Source organism: Medicago truncatula, chromosome 6, assembly GCF_003473485.1.
Source record: "Medicago truncatula cultivar Jemalong A17 chromosome 6, MtrunA17r5.0-ANR, whole genome shotgun sequence".
Taxonomy (NCBI): domain Eukaryota; kingdom Viridiplantae; phylum Streptophyta; class Magnoliopsida; order Fabales; family Fabaceae; genus Medicago; species Medicago truncatula.
In genome coordinates this window covers 39005965-39029119 of record NC_053047.1, presented here as the reverse complement: position 1 = coordinate 39029119, position 23155 = coordinate 39005965, and the positions used below count along the sequence as shown (strand labels likewise).

Below are 23155 nucleotides of genomic sequence, written 5' to 3'. Positions count from 1 at the left end.
TTGAAAGAGTTTTAAAATAGGGGGATTGTTCCATGCGTGCCTAACTTTTGCTCAAAAATCTCTAGATTTATCGGAACGTATCTTCTGATGGTACAAGCCTATTTGAATATATCTTCTGATTGCCATTTTTTTTTTCTTAAACCGAAAGGTAGTTTTCGATCGTCCTTTTTTTTAGGGTTGAGCAACCTGAAAGTCTTTGGAGCAATCTCCTTAATTAGACATATTTCTTAGTAAATAAACAAATGGCCTAAGTTCTTCCTTTGTGACTGGACGTGACGAGGATGGAAATCCAGTTAGGCATAGACGTACAATGTCTTAACATGGAGATGAGTACTTTCTTGTGTGATTTTCATGAAAGTGTAATCTCTTCTATTCAAATTCACGTCAACTAAATTGTGTTTCTTACCAACCATTCCCCCTTAACATTTTTGAGAAGTCAAAATGTAAAATACCAAATCATAAATTGAGGATATATTTACGTGACAAAAAAAATACAGACAACTGAAAGATAATTTTTTTAATAAGCACACAATTGTCGGCTTATTATTTTCTTATTTTATTTTTTATACTTCTAACAATCACAAATTATCCTATTGTGAGTAGTTTGCTATGATCAAAACCAAACATTTTTACTTAAAAAATCTTCACACACCCGGTACAATTATTTTTGAAACAACAAATATTATTAACGGCGAACGGGTGCAAGAAACACAAACACGATCACGATCAAGCCAAAAAAAGGCAAAGAAACAATACAACCGCAGTACCGTATATAGGCGGAACACCGTAACCCCCAAAAGAAAAAAAACAACCACCACCAACCACAACCAACACCCAAAATTCAGTACAGATTAAAACTTAAAATTCGTTTGTATTAAACTTTAAATATATTCTTTAAAGTTCAAACAAAGAAAATAAATGATAAATCCAAGAGTAAATCTTTTGAAAGTAATTAAGTAGTACATATAATTGTACTTTTGTAAATTGGTAGCACTACAACAAGTCCTAGCTAGATGGTTGATATATTTATTTGTTTATTTATTTCTTTCTTTCAAAAACTAACCTGTCCTTCCGTATTCATTAAGGAAAAAAAAAACCTAAACCTACCATTCCTTTATTGTGTGCTCTACTTTATGCAAAAGAGTTGAAGACTACTTTTATTGAACTCCATGTGCTTCACTCTTGCTCAAAACCCTTGTAGATAAACCCTATAATCAAAAAAGCTAAAGCAATAACTAAAGCTAATATTGTCTTTATCTTGTACCTTCCTTTGTCTTTGGTCTTTCACTTTCAATATTCATCAATAACACATCACCTCTTCCACCTTTACCCATCTTTCCATGAATTTCATACCCCAAAATATTCCATATGCTACTCCACATATGTTTCACTTTGATTTGTAGGGTCCTTCTCCATTTTCTTTAATTCCATATTTACAAAAAGCATGTTATGAATATTCCTTTATATGCATGAAATGCATTCATGCATATTCATCATCCACTCATGAAGCAATATTAATTTACATAAACCTTTTTTGTGGGTCAATGTGATGGAAAAAAAAGTGGAGTGGAATCTCTTTGTAGTTTCCCATCTATGACTCTCACTTTGCTATTTTTCTCTTCACACCAATGTAGTTGATTTTCATTCATGTCACTCATTCTTAAAACCCTTGATACCAATTTTAAGTCTATCAATGCCATCAAAATCTCCATCTCTTCTTCCTCTTTCAAGTTTCTCTTCCTCAAACATTTGTGTGAACGACGAAGATCCTTAATCTTTATCTTCTTCTGCTCACATTAATTGAATATAGTTTCTTGTAAGTGATTAAATAAATCCATTAATAGACATAGTATGATGGTACTCCAAATCTCCAATAGGTATACAAATAAATAAATTATACATAGATATATAGAGATAGATAGATAGATAGACTTTAATAGGATCAAACTTCTTTGCAGTCAAAGATTCTCTGCATTCACGTAGTCAAAACATCGATGACTGTTTAATTAAGATCATACATTCTAGATTCAACATTGTCATTTTAAATTAAAATCTACATTATCTGAGAATCTGATTTAATCGAACAATCATCAATATTACGACTACATAAAATGCGAAATCCTATGAATTTTCTTTAAAAAGTTGACATAAAAAGCCTAATATGTTGAGTGTAGACAAAATATGTGTTAGGAGCTAATGTATAAAATGAAATATATGATGTGGAATGCAGCAAAGAGAAAATTAATATGATTATAAAAGTAATATATAATTAGGAGCTTGCCTTTTGATTAACTTTCTTTAAAAGACGGATTAATGTTGGATCAACCAAGCCTCTTTGATTTCTACGAAAGTAAGATGCAAGGATCTGACATGGTTTCTCTTTATCAGCCTTAAGGAAATTCATGAATGTTCTGATTCCATCTTCCATTATCACAAGAAATGAAGCTGATGATATTTTAGTGTTAAACCCAATATTCTCCTTCTGATCATCATCTGATTCTTTAATTAATTAACACAAACAAGAAAATAAATAAATATAGTCAAATTAATATCACAGCAAGTAAATTTTGTATGAATACAATATTATTTATAAACTAAACATTATGAATTAAAAAGTTAAAAAATTACTATAATAAGTAATTGTACCTCGATATTCAGGGACTAGGAGCAATTTTGGTGCCATATGTCTCATTCTAGCATAAATCTCTGGTCTCCTACCAAACTCATAAGGTTCATTCTCTACATATCTTTGCAACAAAACTTGAAATTGTTGAAATTGTTGTGCAATTGTTGCTGGACAACCAACATCAACATTTGAAGCTCTTTTGGTTTGAAAATTCTTGTAGTTCCAATTAAGTGCTTCCCATGTTAAGCAAATTTGTGCAACATAAGCACCCTCTAATTCACAATATGGATTGTGACTTATATCTTCTGGTTTTTTGTTCATACTTGAAAGTTTGTATACAATTCTCCCTGAAATTGATCTTGGTGCTACTTTGATAGATCTCAATGACTCTGAAATTAATTAAAAGTGTTACTAATAATGTGTAACAAAATCAACCCTTAACAATGAAAGTGTCACTAATAATGTCTAATGAACAAAATCAATCCTTAATAACAACAACTAATTTTTGAATTTTGTCTTAACCCTCGGCTTCTTGAGGACGAGGATCTTAGTAATCCAAAGTTTCGTCTTAAGTGAAGCTTGTTAACTAGCAGAGGCCAACTACTAAGTTAAAAGTTTTTGAATTTAATTAAAATTATATTGTATCATTGTTTCAGAACACATATTTTAAGTAATATTATAATGTCGCGACCTTTTTGAACTATTTCGTGTTAACCGTTGAATTAATCTAACCGGCGAGATAAAATACTCTCAACTATTAGATTAATTTAAAAACCAAGGTTTCATTGGAGAGACTAGAGAAGATTCAAAATTGAAGATAAGTTGAACTTTTTGGTATATACTTATTAAACAACTTGAATCTTTTACTGCCTCTCAAGTTTCTCCGGCCAAAGCTCAATCGTTGGATTAATCTAACTCTTGATAGTAATATATCTTGAACGTTAGATTAATTCAATAATGGGAATTTGACCGGATATTGAGGCCGTGAGAGATTCGGCTTATTAATTCGAACAATGAAATATCAAAAAATTACGAAAGGTGTATATATATGTTACCAGTTTCATGAAGCTTTTGTGCACTAATCCTTTCTAGAAATGACATTTCTTCATCATATTTTTGAAAAACTGCATAAGATTCCCATTTTGGACAACTTCTTCTTGATGATGAATCATCAGTTCCAGAATCTCTACAAATAATTGAACTTCTCCAATCAGAAGAGTCCTTAGATGTTGAACCAATAGTGGTTGAATCTTCATATATCTCTTCATCATCTTTTTCATCAATAATCAACTTCTTATTTCTCTCCAATTGTGTAGGACCAATGACAAAAACACTCTCATCTCTTGTAGTTTTTTCTTCTTGCACCTTCTCATTTTTTATAACTCCAATATCAATATACTTTTCTGCAAAAAAAAGTATAACATCATTTAGCAAGCATGAAACACTGATACAGATACGAACATATGACACTGAGACACCAGACACAATTTTGTCAAATCAAGAAGTAGAAGCATCTCTTATGAAGCAACACCACAACACTGACATAAACACTAGACACAACAATGAAATTGACATATTTATACATAATACTTTGAAAAATAAATTAATCGAATATAATCACATGTGTTACTATCGTGTCAGACATAACTTTCAATAAGAAGTGTCAGTGCTACATAGCCCAGTATAAGATTTGAACTATAAGTGATGCATGTGAATGATGTAACAAATTATATATGATGTGAAATTAATACCATCATAGTTTTTGTCACTCTCTACTAGGTCATCCCTTTTGTATAGGTTAAGTGTGATAGGAGAAGTGGTCCTGTTTTCAATTGGAACAGAATCTGGAACAGAATCAGCATCTTCTTCTTCTGTTTGAATTTCTGTTTCATTTGTTTCTGTCTCAAAATCTGAAACAATTGGTGACTTGTGATGAACATACAAATTTTCAGTTGAAAAATTTTCTTCTGAAGAAAACTCTTCAATGAAGCTATCTTGAGGAGTGATAAACTCTTCTTCTTTTTCTTCTTCTTCTTCTTCTTCTTCTTCTTCTTCATAAGAAAAAGAATCATTCCTTTGAGACTCATTGTTACTATGAAGAAATACAAGAGCTTCTCCACCATAAATTATATCAGCTACTAAATGATCTTTCTCTATAGAATCTTCATAACAATAACTTTCTTGAATTTCTTCTTCTTCTTCTTCTTCTTCAGATGAAACATATTCATATTGTTGATCACTACAAAAAACGAATATAGAAACTTTATTGCAAATATAATGATGGAAACATTAAGAATGAAAAAAGAAACTAGAGGGGTGTAAGCAGTAATAATAATAACCTTTGGAATAAAGAGTAGCTACTAATGAAGTTTAGGATTTTGAGAAGCAAAGTTGAAGAAGAGAAGAGAAAGAGGAAGAGAAGTTTGAAAGAGCTTGAAGAATTGTAGAAGAGTCTAATAAGAGCTTCTTCTTTAGAACATGGCATTTTTCTTTCTAGTTTCTTTTTCTCTTCAAATTGAAATACCAAAGTACTTCATCCACTAAGCAAAGCAACTCCAAGAAAAAAAAGTAGACTTGTTTGCTTTTGTAATATATATTAGCATAATAACATCTTTTTGCTTAATGTGTCAACATTGTACAAAAAAATTGGTGAAACACTATAATGTATATCTTCCTAATTGTTTTTCACTTTTTACCCTCATCATATTCCAATTATAAGGTGTTTGCACAAGGGTGAAAATGTCATTGTGTCCTAGAAATTTATGAGGTGGGGGATTTCATGCTCTTCTCTTAGAATAAGATCTATTAGCCTTGTATGTTGGGAATAATATTCATAATTTATTTTAAACATATTTATGATAATTAAGCTCATTATTTATGAATGTTTTGTAATACAATTTCACTATAGATTGATGAATACATGTTTTTATTAAAACACCAAAGACATGATATATTGAAATAAACAATCAAAGCATAAGAAGTGTTACGATGTAAAAGTGACAAGGTTAACAAGAATAAATCATACACCAAAACAACGACACAATCAAATTAAAAAGTAAAAATATGACAATCGAACTACACTGGAGTTACTCCTGAACATCTTAGTGGTTGAGTGTTCTAGTGATTAAAATCATAGGAAAACCTTTAACTTTCGACTTAATCTAAGACCACACCATAAGTTTAACCATTTCTAGAGTTGTACATGTTAAACGTATATGTCGACCGAACACCATAAAGTTACACTGTTTTCAAATTGATTAAATACATAACATCCAAATTGCATGAAAGCATTTATTCACTTTCTTACCATGAGAAACCAAACCTATAAACTGAACCGCATTACAATAACTAAAATTTGTCATCACACTTCTAAAACTTACCTAACAAAGACAAAACTTCCGAACATAATTTTCTTGAAATGAGACACTCCAAAAACAAATGATTAACTAATTCATTTAAATTACGTCTAATCACAAAAATGTGATGTTAAATTTTGCATCCCTCTTCTGATTAAATTATCTCATATTTTCATAAATACAAACATAAAAAAGCCCGTTATATACACGTGTGCCTAGATATATATATATATATATATATATATATATATATATATATATTTGTATGCATGGTTTAAGAAAAATAGTCAAGTACTCATATATATTTTCAAACATGATTATTCAAATTTTAGACACATATATATAAGTAACTCATCATCCTTGTTTCATTTAATAACCTTATTGGCCTTTAAAGAGTTTTAGTTCATTGACTTATGAGCAAACTATATATATTTTTTAAACTTTTTGTTACCAATTATTTTTGACCATAATTTTCTACTAAACTTTTCATCAAAAGCGCGTAAATCTTGTACATTATTTGCATGTAACACAGAAAAATCCTAGTCCACAACATGGTTCTTTTATTTTTAATGATGTCGTATAACAAAAGCAAAAGCAAAAACCAAAACCAAAACCAAGCCACACGCATAGATAGACAGATATATATATATATGAACTTACTTTATAAAAAGAGTAATGTTGATTATATTTTTATTAGAAAAACAAAAAGTTGCATACACATGACAATTATTTAGTCAAATGATTGTTGTGTGTATTGAGCATGCATGTATAATACTGCCTCTAGTGAAATATATATGAGCAAAACTTAACAATTTCTCTCCTATTTACTTTTTTTTTAACGGCAAAATTTAATTAAAACTCGATATCTGCTCAAGACAAACAGAGGCCGGTAAAACAGAGATTAAAATGCGCCGTATATAGGCGGAACATCCAAAATAAACACCCATTAACCCCACAACCACCAAAATCACTTTCACCGCCTAAAACAAACTCCATCACGAACAACCAATGGAAACGAAATCCATAAGCATCCATTGCCGCTACTCACTCCAAAAAAACACCCCTCGCAATCAAACATCCTCTTCACCTCCCCATGGTTAAGCCACACCCAAAAAGTTCAATTCCAACACTCCTTCGGCTTTCACTACCTCTCTACCCTCGGTCCGCTGAAGAAAAAACACCATAATAAACCAAAGCAAACTTGAATCAAAGAATTGACCTACCTCTCATTTTTTTTTTATTTATTTTTTTATATTTACAAGCTAAGGAACCATTTTATTAATCATGAATTTAAATTTCTCATTGGGACTTCATAATTAAATACAATCAACTAATTTCTTAATGTGCTTAATTTGATTACTTTTTGCTAATAATTCATTCTAAAGGAAGTAATGTAGTGAAGGGTTTTGTCTGCCAAATTAAAATGTATTAAAAACTTTGCCTGTGTCCTAAAACATGGAAGATGTTTTAATTTATTGTGTGTTAATGTGTTTAATGGAGGCTTTGAGTATATCCATTATCTATCAGAAGGAAATAAAAAGGCTTTTAAAAAGATGTCGTATAGAAATGCTTTTTAGCAACCCTATTAATTTATCCTTGTCCTGAACTTGGCTACTAAGATTGCAGCAGCTCATATATTGAGAATTAATTTCTAACAACAACAACAATGTCATATGGAGTATTATAGTAGCAGTGAATTATTTCTCTTTATGGAGGTTGACTGAGTTATTAATTGTTCCTCACTACTTTCTTTCTACATTGAAATGAAAAGTAGGAGCATGGGGTCACTTGTGTATTTATTTGACCAAACCCCTTATGATCACCTCAATGATTCATTCAATTTTAGTATTTGAGTATAACTAAACCTTATAGTATAAAATTTTTCACTTGTAAATATATTTTCATATTATATTTTATATGATGTGAGACTTTTAACGTACGCTCACCACGTTTAGGATCGAACAATTAAAATGTAATCACTTAGCTTGAATGACCCATTAGCGGGTGGTCAAATGGATTTCTTATAAACTCTAATGCCATTTTAGAATTTAGGTTGAATATAACAAAATTGACTTATAATGTGAAAAACTTTTACCACTTATGAACATATATTAACTATTAACATGTCTAATGTAAAATTCTCAACACAATTTATAGAGGTATGCGGCAGTCTATAAAAGCCTAAGCAAGGGATATGGTTTGTTAATACTATGGCTAAGTGGAGATGAAGCCTCCCATATCATAATCAACTCTATCAAAAAAGGTTTTGGTGGATTTTGCTTTCCATATCATTCTTCGACATGGTGGAGAGATGTATGCTTACTAAGTGAGTGTTTGGATTGGAGTTCGCATCATGTTTCTCACTTTCCAATAACTTTTGATGTGATTTTTTCAAAACTGCAAATTCTAGCTTTTGTATAGACGTGGATTTGGTGGCTTTCCACCGCTATTCCAAACACAACATAAATGTGGATACATAGTGCTAATCAAATGTATGATTGGGCTAGATTCATTTGAGTTAGTTTGTCACTTTTATAGTATTTCTAACTATGAAAATAGGGTAATTTCTTATCGCTTCTGCCTTTCTCCTCCACCAAATTGATATTTTGGATTCTATCTTTTGAATGGGTAAAAACATGAAAATCTATTTTTACTCTTGGATTTTAGAATCCAAAAAGTAGGGTGCACAACCAATTGGAGGGTGCAATAAGAAATTCACAAAAATGGGAGGGCGGTGTGGGCTTCAGAGGCTAGGGAATTGGAACTTGGATGTGGACCTTTTTCATAGTAAGGTCTTTTTTGAAGAAACTAAAAGATTTAGGGGGGTGTATTGAATGAAGTTTTCAATGGATTTTAAAAGACTTTTTAATTATAAAAAAATCTTGTGGTATTCAATCAAGACTTTTATAGAATATAAATAAATCTCATAGTATTCAGTCAAGATAATCAAAAAAATTTATTCAGGCAACTAAATCTCATGGTATTTAATCAAGATTTGTACCAACTTATAAAATGTCTATGGGTATTTACAAATCTGCAGATTTTAATGGTTCCTTTTGTATAGTGGATTTTGTGAGACTTTTTAGTTGAAAATACACATGACATGCTCATTCAACAATCTCATAAAAAACCTTGAGACTTTTTGAGACATCCATAACTTTTGTTTTGTCTTTGTTTCATACCCCCACAATCATAGCCTCTACTTATTATTCCTTGATCGTTTATATTATTGCTTCCCATTGTTGTTGTTCACGTTCCAGCCAAGAAAAATGTCGTTGTCCACGTTACATGCTAATAGTAATAGTCAATTTTGTTCACGTTACATGCTAATTGTATTTCACTATTACTGATTCATAAGTGTAAAGTTTTTTTTAGGGTTCATCAATTTCTCGTTTCCCCTCACCAAACGACACTTAAGTGCCTTTGGCCTCTTCGATTATTTTTTTTTGGAGGTATTTAAATAATGTTCGACACTTTTTAGAACGGTTCAACCGATTTAAAAAGTCATTTCGAATGTTAATTGTCGTTGAAGGTATTTACGTAATTTCGGGGTGGCTGAGAGAATTGAAACACCTGAAAGTTTCAAAAGATAATCTTGATCGTTCACTTGCTCTCTAACCGTCTTCGGCAACCCACGCCAGTTTTAATGAAAATGGTTACGACTAGCTCATCTATATAAGTGTGGAACCACTATTATACGCGCATAATACAATCTCATAATTCACACCTTTTACACACACACACACTCTCTCTCTCTCTCTCTCTCTCTCTCTCATATATTGACTTGAGAGTCGAAGTGGATGTCTGTTTTACAGGTCCCGCCGTTCACTGCATGCCATAAAACAAGCTTCTACTACATCACTCCTCCTCCGCCGCACCGGTCCACCGCAACATGAGCACCATATAGTCGCGACAAAACGATTTTTTAATACAATTTATTAAGAGAAATCTACAAAATTGAAGGGATAGCTTCCATAGTCCAGCATTCTTTCTACTCCAAAACGAGGGTACGTTATAAATAATCTTATATCATACTAGATTCTTATATTGTGTCTAACTCATCTATACAACACCAAGTTATAAGATAAGATTCTTATAAATTCATTCCAGCATTATCTTTATACAACGTGGGACCAGATATTTTTTCAATAAAGTTATTTTCCAAACGACTAACTCTAATGTTCCACAACTTCCAAACTGAAAAGGCTGTTATTGGTTGCATATATGCATGAAAGTGCATGTGCTTCTAGAAGCATACTATGTGCAGTTTACGTAGCTAGGATTCACAAAATTCTTGTTAGGATTGACATTTAGCAAGGATGATTTCATTGAAGATTAACACGTGAAACAAAGGTCAAATAATAATGCTTACCATAGATATAAACAGTCTTGTGGTTTGGTGACCATTTTAACCACTTGGTAATACTAGTCACATCTAAAAAAATATTCATATAAGAAGTAAAATATCAAGAGTAAAATTCATTTTCAAAAAAATTTCTCACCAGTCAAATCAAAAGTTCTAGATATTAATTTTTGGTACACTATAATATATTTAATTCAACTATGACTATATGTACTTTTCATTACATTTGTGTGAGAGATGACGGTGGTGGTGTAGACAATAGACAAGTGTAAGCAAATTGATAAAAAAAATATATTTATGAGAATATTGTTACAATAGGTTCATGTTCTCATTAGACTAAGCATGAAAGGGTTTTTTGGTGGGTAGAAATGGGTGAAGGTGGTTGGACAGGATCATAGAAAAAAAAATTAAATTAATTATTAATATTGAAATACTAATATATAGTGTAACATATACTCAACACCCTCGTGCACAAATTAATATAACTAGCTAGTCTTCCAAAAATATTCTACAAAATCATCATTTTGCACATCCTTGCATTATTGAAAATATACACAACTATAATTAATATATTTTACTCTATGCATGACTAAACACATAACATATTGACATAGTCAAGTAACAAAATATAATTTATGGAAACTAATTAGTAATTATCCTTATATTTATAATAAGTTTATATATTTGTAATTTAAAATGGATAATAAATCCAAATTGTCAAAGGATTAGATATATGTATTAAACAAAAATATGAAGACTAATAATTTTTTATTAATGAAAAAGCTTGATGTAGAAGGGTGAGTTATAAAACCATAAAGTGGAGAAGCATTTATAAGAGGTCATTTTGGTGATGTAATTGATCTTACTTTGGAACATCATTCATTCATATATACCCTCTTCTCTTCACTATTAGGGTATATATCATCAAAAGCTACATAGCTTCTTCTTCTTATTATTATTAATTAGGTTTATCTATATGGAGGAAAATCTACCTCCTGGTTTTAGGTTTCATCCAACAGATGAAGAACTCATTACACACTATCTTACAATGAAAATTTCTGATGCTTCCTTCACATCCAAAGCTGTTGCAGTTGTTGATCTCAACAAGTCTGAACCTTGGGACCTTCCAGGTTATTTTTGTTCATATCTCTCTTTCTTAAAAACTATCCCTTTTTTTGTTCTATATATTTTGTTTGATTATAGATTTCCAAGGGGTTTTGTTCTTTGACAAATATAAACTTATTTAAGGATTGCAATTTTTTTTTAGGAAATTAGAAGGATATTGTAACTTGTTGATGAATATATACTAATTCAAAAATTGAAGAAATTTAAAATAGTAGACAATATTATTAATTATTTTTCTGATTAATTAAGAGTTAACATCATTTCTCTTAATTTTCTACATATTCTTCAATTTTATTTTCACTAGCTTAATAAATTTCTTAACCAATTAATAACTTATATATAAAATTTTATTTTTCTTTGATGAAATAAAATTTAAATTTTGTATATATTGATTTGGTAGCTGCAAATTGATCATTTACATCTCCTTTTCAGTTTTATTATCCAAAGTAGTTAAAATCAACAAAGTCTTTTGTTATTTTTTCTTCAAAAAATAAAAAAAATTCTTTGTTATTTTGTTTATATATCTCTCTTAATTCATTACTATATAGTAGCTTGACCCATTCTTACTTTGAAAATAACCTAAGTACACCATGTAACTAATTTTCAAAATATAACATACACAAATTCAAAATATATTATGGTATTTCAACTCTTATAAAAAAAGTTAATAGTTAGTTTGAATAGTAACAAAAGTTGACAAATTAATTGGTATAGCTACTAGCTAATTCCTTTGCTTATAAAAATAAAGTAACAAAAGTTGACATTATATTGGTATAGCTACTAGCTAATTTTTTATCTAGTTTACACAAAATCACTAACTAATTAATTAATCATGTTTTGTGTGGTATATAATTTATACAGGTAAGGCTTCAATGGGGGAGAAGGAATGGTATTTCTTCAGTGTAAGAGATAGAAAATATCCAACTGGACTTAGAACCAATCGAGCCACTGAATCAGGGTATTGGAAAACCACTGGAAAAGATAAGGAAATATTTCGTGGTGGAGTTTTGGTAGGGATGAAGAAAACCCTAGTGTTTTATAAGGGTAGGGCTCCAAGGGGTGAGAAAAGTAATTGGGTCATGCATGAATATAGATTAGAAAACAAACACCATTTTCGAACTTCAAAGGTAAGTATTGTACATTGCATTCCATGCATTAATTCTTATGGTTTAATATTTTCTTAGTTATATTTTAGAATGATAAATGTTAATTAGTATAGTTATTATTTTGTTGGTGGTGGAGATCACCAAACTAATCTCAAACTCTTTATCATCAATCTACTTTTTAACTCATTTGCCCAACTAAAAAGCCAACCTTAATACTTCCCATAAAAATCATATGATGACTAATAATCATTTAATTTTAGTAGTTCATAATTAATTTTTATAGTTTTTTTTTTTACAATCAAAAGTGATGTTTGTCAAGATAAAATAACAAAGAGTATTCTAACTTGTATCAAATTGAGAAAAAAGTTACGGGACCTTATTATGGTTCGCTAACATTTACAACGTGATTTAAAGACGTTTTTTACATTGATATCTATATCGATCAAAAACTCATTTAACATTCAATTTAGTGATGAATTTAACAATCCATTTGAAAATTCAATCACTAAATCCGACGCTAGAGACACTAGAATATTTTGATTATTATGTTGGTTAATAAATATCATTATTTTAAAAAATATAAGGCAATTATCTATTTCAAGAGTCTCTTTTCGCCTCGTTAATAAGTAAATAATTTTTATAACATTTTCATTGTTTTAGAAAATGCAAGACAATCGTTCATTTAGTAGTCGATATTCTCTTTGGCAACAGGTCAAATTAACATAATTTTTTTTTTAAAAAAAAAGGAAAATGCTAGAGACCGCGAGAAGCATTTTCCCGAGCGGTTCCTGAAATTGCTGGCAAGTTAATAGCCATAGGATTCATAAAAAAATTGAAAATAAAAACCTGACCCCCCATGTTTTGTGGCCAGCAGCGGCTTTCATTGGTTGGAATCTCAATTGTGAGTTCTTCACTATAAGATCCTTCGGGATATATAGCATTGCTCTTAAAAAAAAGGAAAATGTTTTCACAAAATACTAGATTTCATAGTTGAGAATTAACAACATTTTGCAATTTTTGCAGGATGAATGGGTGGTTTGTAGGGTTTTCCAAAAGAGCATAGCAACAAAAAAACCCCAACAAACATCATTTTCCCAACCAGAATCTCCATGTGACACAACCTCAATAGTGAATGAATTTGGTGATGTTGAGCTTCCAAATCTAAATGGTATTACAAATTCATCATCTTCATGTGGATTCACCAACATTATTCAAGGACAAACATTCAACACTCATGATGATCTTAACACAAATATGAATTTGACAATGAATTGGCCATCTTCAAGTCATGTTCCATCTCTACCATGGCCTTCTAACTTGCTTAATCCAAATAATATTTCAGTAAATTCATTACTTCTAAAAGCATTACAACTTAGGAATTATCAGCAACAAAGAGAAGTTGCAGCTACAAATATTCATTTTGCACCTTACATGCCTCAACAAGGAGTAATATCTCATCACCAACTTGGAACTGATCCAAGTAATAATTCAAATGATCTAAGTGCTTCTTCTTCAAAAGTTTTAGAGTGTATGCCACAGCATCAACAAGAGCAACCATTCAATTTGGACTCCATTTGGTGAAGCTGTTTAAAACATGCATGAAGCTAATTAACATTGTGTAAACATCATTGTGAATTATTGTAATACTATAAACCTTCAACTCCTATAGATAAAATGGTAAAACTATATTGGGATTTGTGGGGACTTTATTACTATATTAATTGTCTTTTTCTCTTGTTTAAATTGAGCAAAATAAACCCAGTTAATAACGTTGTAAACATTGCTCAATTGTTCTAGCTAGGGTTTCATGTTCTAGTATATTTATTAACTTTGAAAAAAAATCAAAAGAAGAAAAAAATAACTTCTATGTATTATCAATTAGACAATGTTTCAGGGGATCCGTTGCATATATGTGTTGTCTCATCTCCATATATACATATGTGTTCGCTCGCACAATTATGCATGCATGATATGCTTTTAATGAAGATCATGGCTGTGTTTGATAACACAAATAAGCTAGCTTATAGTTTGCTGGACTAGCTTATAAGCTTGTTTTGATAGAATACGATGTGTTTGGTAAAAAACTTTTTTCACTAGCTTATAGCGTTTTTTAAGAAGCTAATCGAAGTAGCTTTTGAGCTTGTAGCTTTTTATACTTTCTTCCAATTTTAACCTTTTCTTAATTATTATTATTATTATTTTTTTATAATAGAAAAAACTACCCATGTTCTTCTGTGCGCTACCCACGTTTACCAAATTAGGGCATGGCTTTTTAAATTCTCTTCTTCACTTTTTAGTTTTTTTTTTATCTTGCTCATAATATATATAATATATAAATTTTAAAAAATTTAATTTATTGAAGAAAGTTTAGTTAAATTAAATTAATAAAAAAATCGAAATTGTTAAATAAAAAAAGCGATTGAATTCATAAATACATTTATCATTTTGGAGATGAAAATAATTTGAAATATATTTAAATATTTAAAAATAAATGTGTTACGTAATAAAAATTATATATATGATATTAAAAAAATTAAACAAGCATGTCCTTTTATGTCATTTTATATTTATCAACCACTTCAACAACTAATTTTACCAAACACTTTTAATTTTAATAAGCTAACTTTTCAGCTATCAACTATAAGCTAGCTTTTCAGTTATCAGCTAGCTTATAGGTTGTTTTTACCAAACACACCCTATGATGACCAATTAGTGGCATTTAAATATTTGAAATATCTACTAAAAAAAAAAAATTGAAATAAAAGAAATTGTGTTATGAGTGATTTATTTGTAATAAGATTTTGTCTTAAATTAAATGATCATTTTAATTTTTAATGCAATCTGAATTACTTTTTTAAATTTTACAATAATAATTACACTATTATCAAGTATGGGTGGAAATAGGCCAGGTCAGCTTACAACCTAGTCTACATCAGGTCAGGTAGACTTTTTTGTTTAAGGCCACGACTTTTTTAAAACCCTTTTAGCTAAAAAAAGGTTAGGCTACAACTATAGAAGGCAGGGGGTAAGATATTGCAGGAAAACGATTATTTGCAAATTATAGAGCTAAAAAAGGTTAGCATATGATATTGCAGGGAAAGCGATTTCTCTGTTGCTAAGAGTAATACGAATTTGGAGAGCAAGTATTTAAGGAGAGGAATTGTTCTAAGGGGTATAAAACATAGGCAGTATTGAGTGAATTTGGCGTCGGCGTCGGCGTCGGTGTCATGATGTATCATAACATATTTCGAGCCCATGATTTAGTGGAAGCTCTGCAACCTTTCATAGAAGATGGGTATATTTCTCCCGTCATGATCTATTATAAAATATTTGTAAGGATATGTTATTTTAAATTTTTTCCGATTTTTGAACACACAATTTGGTAGGAGCTTTGCAACCTTTCATATAGAAGGTGGGTAGATTCCTCCCGTTTGACACTTAACAACCGTGTCTATATTGAAAATGGATTTCGTGCAGTAGAAATCTCTACAGTTTTCTACGGTGTCAACATCAATACCATTAAACAATTTATCTATCTTAATTTCTGCATTTAATTTTCCATGCTTTCATTTTTTTCAATGACCATGATTTCACTTGACCCTGCAGTCATTGCAGAGAATCCATTTCTGTCTATATTTTGCATGGTGCCTCTACTTGGCACCACATCTTTACTACTTTCTATATATAAAAACTAATATGAAATTGATTACAAATATGAATCAGAATATGTTGTGTGGTTTACTGAGATCCATTTTAGAGTTTTCATAAGTGTATTGATAATTAAAAAAAAATATAATTGAGATATTTAAATAATTGAGAAGTGTGAATTAATATAAAATATTGAATGAGGTCTATTTATACCACCCACTTCAATGACATAATGTGGATGCACTAAAGTTCCTTTTATTGAAAAGCTTTCGACAAACATGGTGAAGACATATTAATGTGGTTGTTATAGTGGCTAAAATGGTTTTTGTCTAAAGGTAAAGAATAATATACATTGGATAACTTTTTTATTAATGTTAAAAGAAAAAGAATATACCTAAGTAGGAAAAAAAGTACACCATCCTATTTGAAAATAAAACTAATTGAAATAAAATTTGAGGTGTGTGTCATTCCATGACCTCAAATAGATATTTTCGATGAGATCCTCAAGCCAATATGCACCTTTTTGTCTAAGGTAAAGTTGATGCTATATGGTCCTTCTCACTAGCTGCTACTAGCTTTCTATGCACCTTAGTCTTTCGTAAGACTAAGTCTCCTTCCCTAAAACTTCAAGGTTTGTCCTTTAAGATGAATCTCTTTCCAACCTTGAGTTTGACACCACTCTTTTGAGTGGTGCTAGGTTAATTTTCATTTCTAGTCACATACTAAAAACTCTCTTCCAAGTTATCTACTTTCTAAAAGTATAGCTAAATATGTGAATTTTAATAACCATTGCAACTAATTCACATAAGAATGGATATTGGTTATACTTGCTTTTAGTTCTTGTTGGGAGAGTCCATCATTTTGGGATAGTATAGATGAAGGGCAAGGTCAAATTCTAGACAATATGTTTTAAAAAGGGTGAAAGTAGATATCCCTATCATAAATGTATAAGGTGAGAAAACATTAACTTCCATCTACTTCTAATTTAATTTTGAAACCAAACTCACGTGATATAATGTATGTATGTATATATATTTATCTAACTACCCATTAGGACCATGCCACTTCACTCTCTCCAATTTCTACCACTCCACTTTCCACACTACCACTGGTTAGGGACACTCACTTCCTTCCTAGCTTTCATTCATCAACTTGTTGCACATTGCTCATATATCTATATAATAAATAATCAAATAAATATACTCTTTATGATTTTGAGTATTATTAATATACTATACTATTACTTTTTATTATCAAAATAAATACTATAACTTTTTCACATATATATATAATATGCTAGCATTGTGATTTTGTAGAGAGCAATTAAAAAGGAGCAATGTTGATAGAAATGGGAGAAATAGAAGGAATGAGTGAGGAGTTGCAAAACATTTATTTGTCCAACATGGATGAGGCACCTGCAAGAAGACTTGCTCGTGAGGCTTTCAAAGATATTCAACTTGCCATTGATCATTGCTTATTTCAGGTGATCTATTTTTTATTCTGTTTTAACATCAAGGAAATACTAATATGCACTATTATTGAGAAAGTGTGACATTTAATATTTAAAGAAGTTACATTTTTTTTTTTAAGAGAAGTGGAAAATTTAATTTTGATGCATCCTTAACTAAGTAGAAAATATTTATACTAACAATGTAAGGAATGTGAGTGATTATCATCTCAAGTGAAAAACTAATTTGTAGCATAAAACAAGTTTCTAGAAACTTATAATCTTGTTTTATTTTTTACTTATTTGTTGTTTGTTGTGTTTATTTCCCTTTTTGGCATGTGGAAATTTTTCAAATGGAAAAGGCATTGATGATACATAAGTTTTTTCTTTAGGTGAAAAACTATCTTAAAAGTTCAATGAATCTATTTATCTATCCAAACTTCAAATTGGTTAAATTGAATTTTAATTTCATAACATAGAAAGAAAAACTATATATTTTTACAATTTTAGATTGAAAATTTTCCATTGCTTGGACTTTTCTTGCTTATATTTTTATATCATACAATGAAATAAAATGTCCAACACAGAGAGGATTAGTTGCAGCTCATTTATATGTTTCTTGAATTATTTTTGCAGTTACCAGCTGATGGAGTGAAGATGGAAGAGGTAGAGAACTCTTAAAAATTCTTCATTTAATCTCCAACTCATAGTATCAGAGAAGTATGTAATGAGTCAAAGAATTGAAAAGGGCAATATAGAAAATAGGAATGTGGACCTTTATGAATAAGAGAAGGCTAGGGAAATAAAGTCAAAGAATATGTTTGACTTTCATTAGGGTTCACATTCCTATTTTCTGTATTGTCTCTTTTAGTTCTTTGACTCGTTACAAAGTACTAATTAATTAATTAATTAATTAATTAGTGAGTAATTTCAAATATTTTTGTACAGATTTATGAAGTGAACTCAAGAGGATTAAAAGTATTCTCTAAAAGTTGGATACCAGAAAAATCTCCCATGAAGGGAATTGTTTATTATTGTCATGGTTATGCAGATACTTGCACATTTTACTTTGAAGGTATGAAAATAAAATATCTATAATAATAAATAAGAATTTAATTTATTTATTTATGCAGAGAAGAGATAGATAATTTGAATGTTATTTTATCTTGTATTTTTTATCAGGAGTTGCAAGGAAGTTAGCATCATCTGGATTTGGAGTATTTGCATTGGATTACCCTGGATTTGGCCTTTCTGATGGTCTTCATGGTTATATCCCTAGCTTTGAAAATCTAGTCAATGATGTCATTGAACATTTCTCTAAAATAAAGGGTAAGTGTAATTTTCCTTTATTTCAAATCATACAATACAATATCTATGTTTCCTTTTTCTCATTCTTTATAGTGACATCTTGTTCTGCTTTTTGTTAAAATCTTTTGGTTATTGTGAAAAACTATAATCTTTGTATATTTTAAGGACTTAAAATGCATAAAAAATTACATATACTAGAATTAATGTTTGACCAATTTGTATAGGGGTGAAAACATATATTTAACTCATTAATTTAAAAAGTGTTCTAAAGATCAAACTAGAAAAAACCATCATCTTTTAGTTCAATCAGGTCAACCATAAATAAACTGGATGATCCAAAAGTATTTAAAAGTAAATAAAAATGCCAAAAGTAAGAACTAGTTGAACTGTCCAAGATATAAACGGTTCAATTTTAGTTAAATCTAATTCAACCAGACTAAGGTATAATCGGAATCAAACCAACTAGTGAATTGATTGGTTAATGGCTAAATCGGCCAATTTCGGTGTCATTTTTAAAACATTGATATAACCCTTTTTCTTTTCCTTTTTTTTCAAATGTTTACATGCATTAAATTTTCTACTTGAACCAGCCATTATATAAATTTCTCATTTTCATTATTTGCAATTTTTTGTAATTAATTATAGTAAGTTTGAATGACAGAACAAGTGGAGTATCAAAATTTACCAAGCTTCTTATTAGGTGAGTCAATGGGAGGAGCAATTGCTTTGAACATTCACTTCAAACAACCTACTGCATGGGATGGTGCTGCTCTTATTGCACCTTTGTGCAAGGTATCTCATTCAATTTAAAATATAATTAAGGTTTAATTGCACTTTTCCCCCTATCTTTTGTTAATTGTGCGATTTTGCATCCCATCTTTTTGTCCCCTTTTTGGTTAGATGAACCTTCTTGTGTGTAATTGCACTTTTGCCCCCTATCTTTTTGTCAATTGTGCGATTTTATACCCCTCTTATGTTTTTTTGCGCGATTTTGCACCCCATCTTTTGTCCCTTTCCCCCTCTTTTAATGATGATTTTGAACAAAACACAATTGACAAAAGATGGGGTGCAAAATCTCTCAAAAAAAGAGGGGGTGAAAAATCGCACAGTTAGCAAAAGATGGGGGGACAAAAAATTTAAATGCAATTTTAGTCCAATTTTTTCTTATTCATGATTTTGGTGTTTCTCTCTATCTTTTGCTAATTGTGAGAAAAAATTGTACTTTTCCCTCAAAAAATTTGTGCAAGGTATCTCATTCAATTTAAAATATAATTAAGGCTTAATTGTATTTTTCCCTCTATCTTTTGCTAATTGTGCGATTTTGCACCCTTCTTTTTTTTTTGAGCAATTTTGCACCCCATCTTTTTGCCCCCTTTTTGGTTAGATGAACCTTCTTATGTGTAATTGCACTTTTGCCCCCTATCTTTTTGTCAATTGTGCGATTTTATACCCCTCTTATGTTTTTTTGCGCGATTTTGCACCCCATCTTTTGTCCCTTTCCCCCTCTTTTAATGATGATTTTGAACAAAACACAATTGGCAAAAGATGGGGTGCAAAATCTCTCAAAAAAAGAGGGGGTGCAAAATCGCTGGGGGACAAAAAATTTAAATGCAATTTTAGTCCAATTTTTTCTTATTCATGATTTTGGTGTTTCCATTTCTATATCCAAAAATGTAATTAAATATAAAAATCATTAGTCCCATAATCCTAAATGTAACTAAACTAACCACTCTATTGAACAGTTTGCAGAGGACATGATTCCACATTGGTTGGTGAAGCAAATACTAATTGGTGTAGCTAAGGTTCTTCCCAAAACTAAGTTAGTTCCACAAAAGGAAGAAGTGAAAGAGAATATATATAGAGATGCAAGAAAGAGAGAACTTGTGAGTGTTAGTTGATTCTAGTAAAGATATGAGTTTAATTAGTATACTTTGTTCAGTTTGTAATTATTTTTAGGGTACTTGATAAGAGTTTTAAAATGGAAATTTTGTCTTGAAATTTGTGCATTCAACACATTAAAACATTAAAAAGTAACTTTTTCTACATAAAAGTTATAAATTGTTTTTATTTTTTAAATCCTTAACAAGTGTTCTTAGAGCATTTGTTAACAAGACCCTTATTTTAAATATTCTTTAATGATGTGTTGTCAAGGTAATTAATGAATATGAGTTTTCATATTCATTAATCATGTGTAAAGTAATTGTACAATGATAGGGTATACTAATTAAATTCTAAAGATATTACCACATGCATGCTTGAATTATAGGTTCAAGTAAACTGCATAAAAATAATATATTTATCTTACTCTAATTTTGATTTTTTTGAGTGATTTTTGTTATAGGCTCCCTATAATGTGCTATTTTACAAGGATAAGCCAAGACTAGGAACTGCTTTGGAGTTGCTTAAAGCTACACAAGAGCTAGAACAAAGATTGGAAGAAGTAAACTTTTCCATCTTAGTTACTTTCTTAATTTAGTACAATTTAATCACTTTTTTTCTCCTTAATATGAAGATCAGCTTTACATATATATAATATTCTAAATAAGAATTTAATAGGAATATATTTGGTGTTAATTTGTTAGAGGGAGGGGAAGAGTAAATCAACATTTTGGTCCTCGAAACTGTAATAGTCAAGCAATTTAATCTCTCAAATTTACAAAATAGCAATCTAGTATCTTTAATTAAAGAACATTATTCAATTTATAGTCCCTTAATGAAAATACTTCTTTAGTAAACATCCATAAAAATAAATGAGAAAAATTTATATATTTACTTGAATAGTCTTTTGCTACATCAAGATAAGTAAAAACAATTAAAGTTATGGCGTGGAATTTGGAAGAGAAAAAATGATTAAATTGACCGACATTTGTAAATATAAGAAACTAAATGTACTAACTCTTACTATTTCAAGGACTAAAATGCTGATTTACTCGTGTGTAGAATTTATTGGCGGTAGGGATCAAACTCTGAACTTTATGAGTTTCTTGTGCGCCCTATTCGAATTTTAAAATCTGAAATGTTTCAACGTGTTTTTGGAGGATTTTATTGGGTGTTTATGCCGTTCAAATTCTACAATCTAAACTGTATAGGACGCGCGAAAAACTCATAGAATGGAAAGGAAAGAAAAAAAAAGCAGTCTTATCTTAATACTTTGTATACTAATCAATTCTTGAAAACATTTTGTTAGGTTTCTCTGCCATTATTGGTCATGCATGGAGAGGCTGATATTATAACTGATCCATCAGCTAGCAAGGCATTGTACCAAAAAGCTAAAGTCAAAGACAAGAAACTCTGTCTCTATAAAGATGCTTTCCATACCCTACTAGAGGGTGAACCTGATGAAACTATATTTCACGTGCTTGATGATATTATATCTTGGCTTGATGATCATAGCAGCACAAAAAACAAAGTTTAAGCATTTTGTTAATTTGTAATATTTGTTACAAAACTAGTCATTAGCACAAATACTTTAGTGTTTGTATGTATTCATGTTCTATCTCATGAGAACTAGTCAAATTTTTACTTTAATGTTTAATGCTTGAAAACAACCGACATGTATTTGGTTGGATGTATCTATTTATTGCAAATAATATTGTTCGTGTCGACGACTTGGATGAGATATGACCTGAAAAGTATGTGTATAAGTAAATATATTTCTCATCTTATAAGTCGAATGTATGTCATTTGTTAAAAAGATTTGTGGGATGGAGAGAGTATAAAATAACACAAAATTGTCTCGATCTTGTCTTATTTTTTTTTTTTTATCAAAGTACTGTTTGTCTTTTCTACATTCAAGTTAAATTTTAAAAGTTTAAAATGTCAACAATGTTAATTCAAACCTCATTTATCTCTCGATCTAAGAAATAGATTTTATGTTGTAAATGTGACGCATTTACAGATTTTGACGGTTCAATATAAACCAATAATCGGGATAACTGAAATGTCTATATTTATGTATCACAAGGACAAGGTTAAAAGGGAGACTGGCAAGGACCATGGTCACCCAATTTGTCTCCTTTAACTTAACTGTTGGTTATTTGATGAAATATAGTGGTTATAACAAGAATGAACAAAGATAAAATATGATGCAAAATACTTGTATTTTATTTAGCAGGAAAGACTGGTGTACTTATACAACCATAAGGAAAGTAGAAAGGCAAATACGTTGCCACTAAT

General features: G+C 30.1%; 3 protein-coding genes across 7 annotated transcripts; 2 read left to right on the top strand and 1 right to left on the bottom strand.

Annotated features, from left to right (window-relative positions):
• Positions 1 to 915: 915 nt before the first annotated feature.
• Positions 916 to 5194, bottom strand: LOC11435556 (uncharacterized). The gene is made up of 6 exons (XM_003620433.4): positions 4966 to 5194; positions 4378 to 4865; positions 3682 to 4029; positions 2647 to 3015; positions 2282 to 2499; positions 916 to 1787 (listed from the first exon to the last, which is right to left on the bottom strand). Exons 1-6 carry the CDS (start codon positions 5109 to 5111, stop codon positions 1542 to 1544), a joined length of 1815 nt encoding a protein of 604 aa, XP_003620481.1. The 5' UTR covers positions 5112 to 5194; the 3' UTR covers positions 916 to 1541.
• Positions 5195 to 11206: 6012 nt separating this feature from the next.
• Positions 11207 to 14319, top strand: LOC11442568 (protein CUP-SHAPED COTYLEDON 1). Its single transcript, XM_003620432.4, has 3 exons — positions 11207 to 11475; positions 12332 to 12597; positions 13600 to 14319. The coding sequence occupies exons 1-3, from the start codon at positions 11322 to 11324 to the stop codon at positions 14155 to 14157; spliced, it is 978 nt and encodes a 325-aa protein (XP_003620480.1). The 5' UTR covers positions 11207 to 11321; the 3' UTR covers positions 14158 to 14319.
• Positions 14320 to 16735: 2416 nt separating this feature from the next.
• LOC11442367 (caffeoylshikimate esterase) lies at positions 16736 to 22710 on the top strand. 5 transcript variants are annotated; one of them, XM_039826617.1, is made up of 9 exons: positions 16736 to 16756; positions 17541 to 17707; positions 18308 to 18337; positions 18620 to 18746; positions 18854 to 19000; positions 19641 to 19771; positions 20722 to 20862; positions 21321 to 21419; positions 22167 to 22598. In XM_039826617.1, exons 2-9 carry the CDS (start codon positions 17561 to 17563, stop codon positions 22392 to 22394), a joined length of 1050 nt encoding a protein of 349 aa, XP_039682551.1. In that variant the 5' UTR covers positions 16736 to 16756; positions 17541 to 17560; the 3' UTR covers positions 22395 to 22598. The 5 variants fall into 5 exon arrangements, with proteins under 5 accessions (XP_039682551.1, XP_039682550.1, XP_039682552.1 ...); XM_039826616.1 differs by having other exon boundaries at positions 16747 to 16855; XM_039826618.1 differs by lacking the exon at positions 16736 to 16756 and adding an exon at positions 17239 to 17335 and having other exon boundaries at positions 19644 to 19771; positions 22167 to 22710.
• Positions 22711 to 23155: the final 445 nt, after the last annotated feature.

Coding starts and splice junctions, on each gene's coding strand:
- LOC11435556 (XM_003620433.4), bottom strand. CDS start 5,111: ATGCCATGTTCTAAAGAAGAAGCTCTTATTAGACTCTTCTACAATTCT. Junction 4,030..4,377: donor GAGTGACAAAAACTATGATG/GTATTAATTTCA, acceptor TTTTTTTTGCAG/AAAAGTATATTGATATTGGA. Junction 3,016..3,681: donor ACAAAAGCTTCATGAAACTG/GTAACATATATA, acceptor AATTAATTTCAG/AGTCATTGAGATCTATCAAA.
- LOC11442568 (XM_003620432.4), top strand. CDS start 11,322: ATGGAGGAAAATCTACCTCCTGGTTTTAGGTTTCATCCAACAGATGAA. Junction 11,476..12,331: donor TGAACCTTGGGACCTTCCAG/GTTATTTTTGTT, acceptor TAATTTATACAG/GTAAGGCTTCAATGGGGGAG. Junction 12,598..13,599: donor ACCATTTTCGAACTTCAAAG/GTAAGTATTGTA, acceptor CAATTTTTGCAG/GATGAATGGGTGGTTTGTAG.
- LOC11442367 (XM_039826617.1), top strand. CDS start 17,561: ATGTTGATAGAAATGGGAGAAATAGAAGGAATGAGTGAGGAGTTGCAA. Junction 17,708..18,307: donor TTGATCATTGCTTATTTCAG/GTGATCTATTTT, acceptor TTATTTTTGCAG/TTACCAGCTGATGGAGTGAA. Junction 18,338..18,619: donor ATGGAGTGAAGATGGAAGAG/GTAGAGAACTCT, acceptor ATTTTTGTACAG/ATTTATGAAGTGAACTCAAG.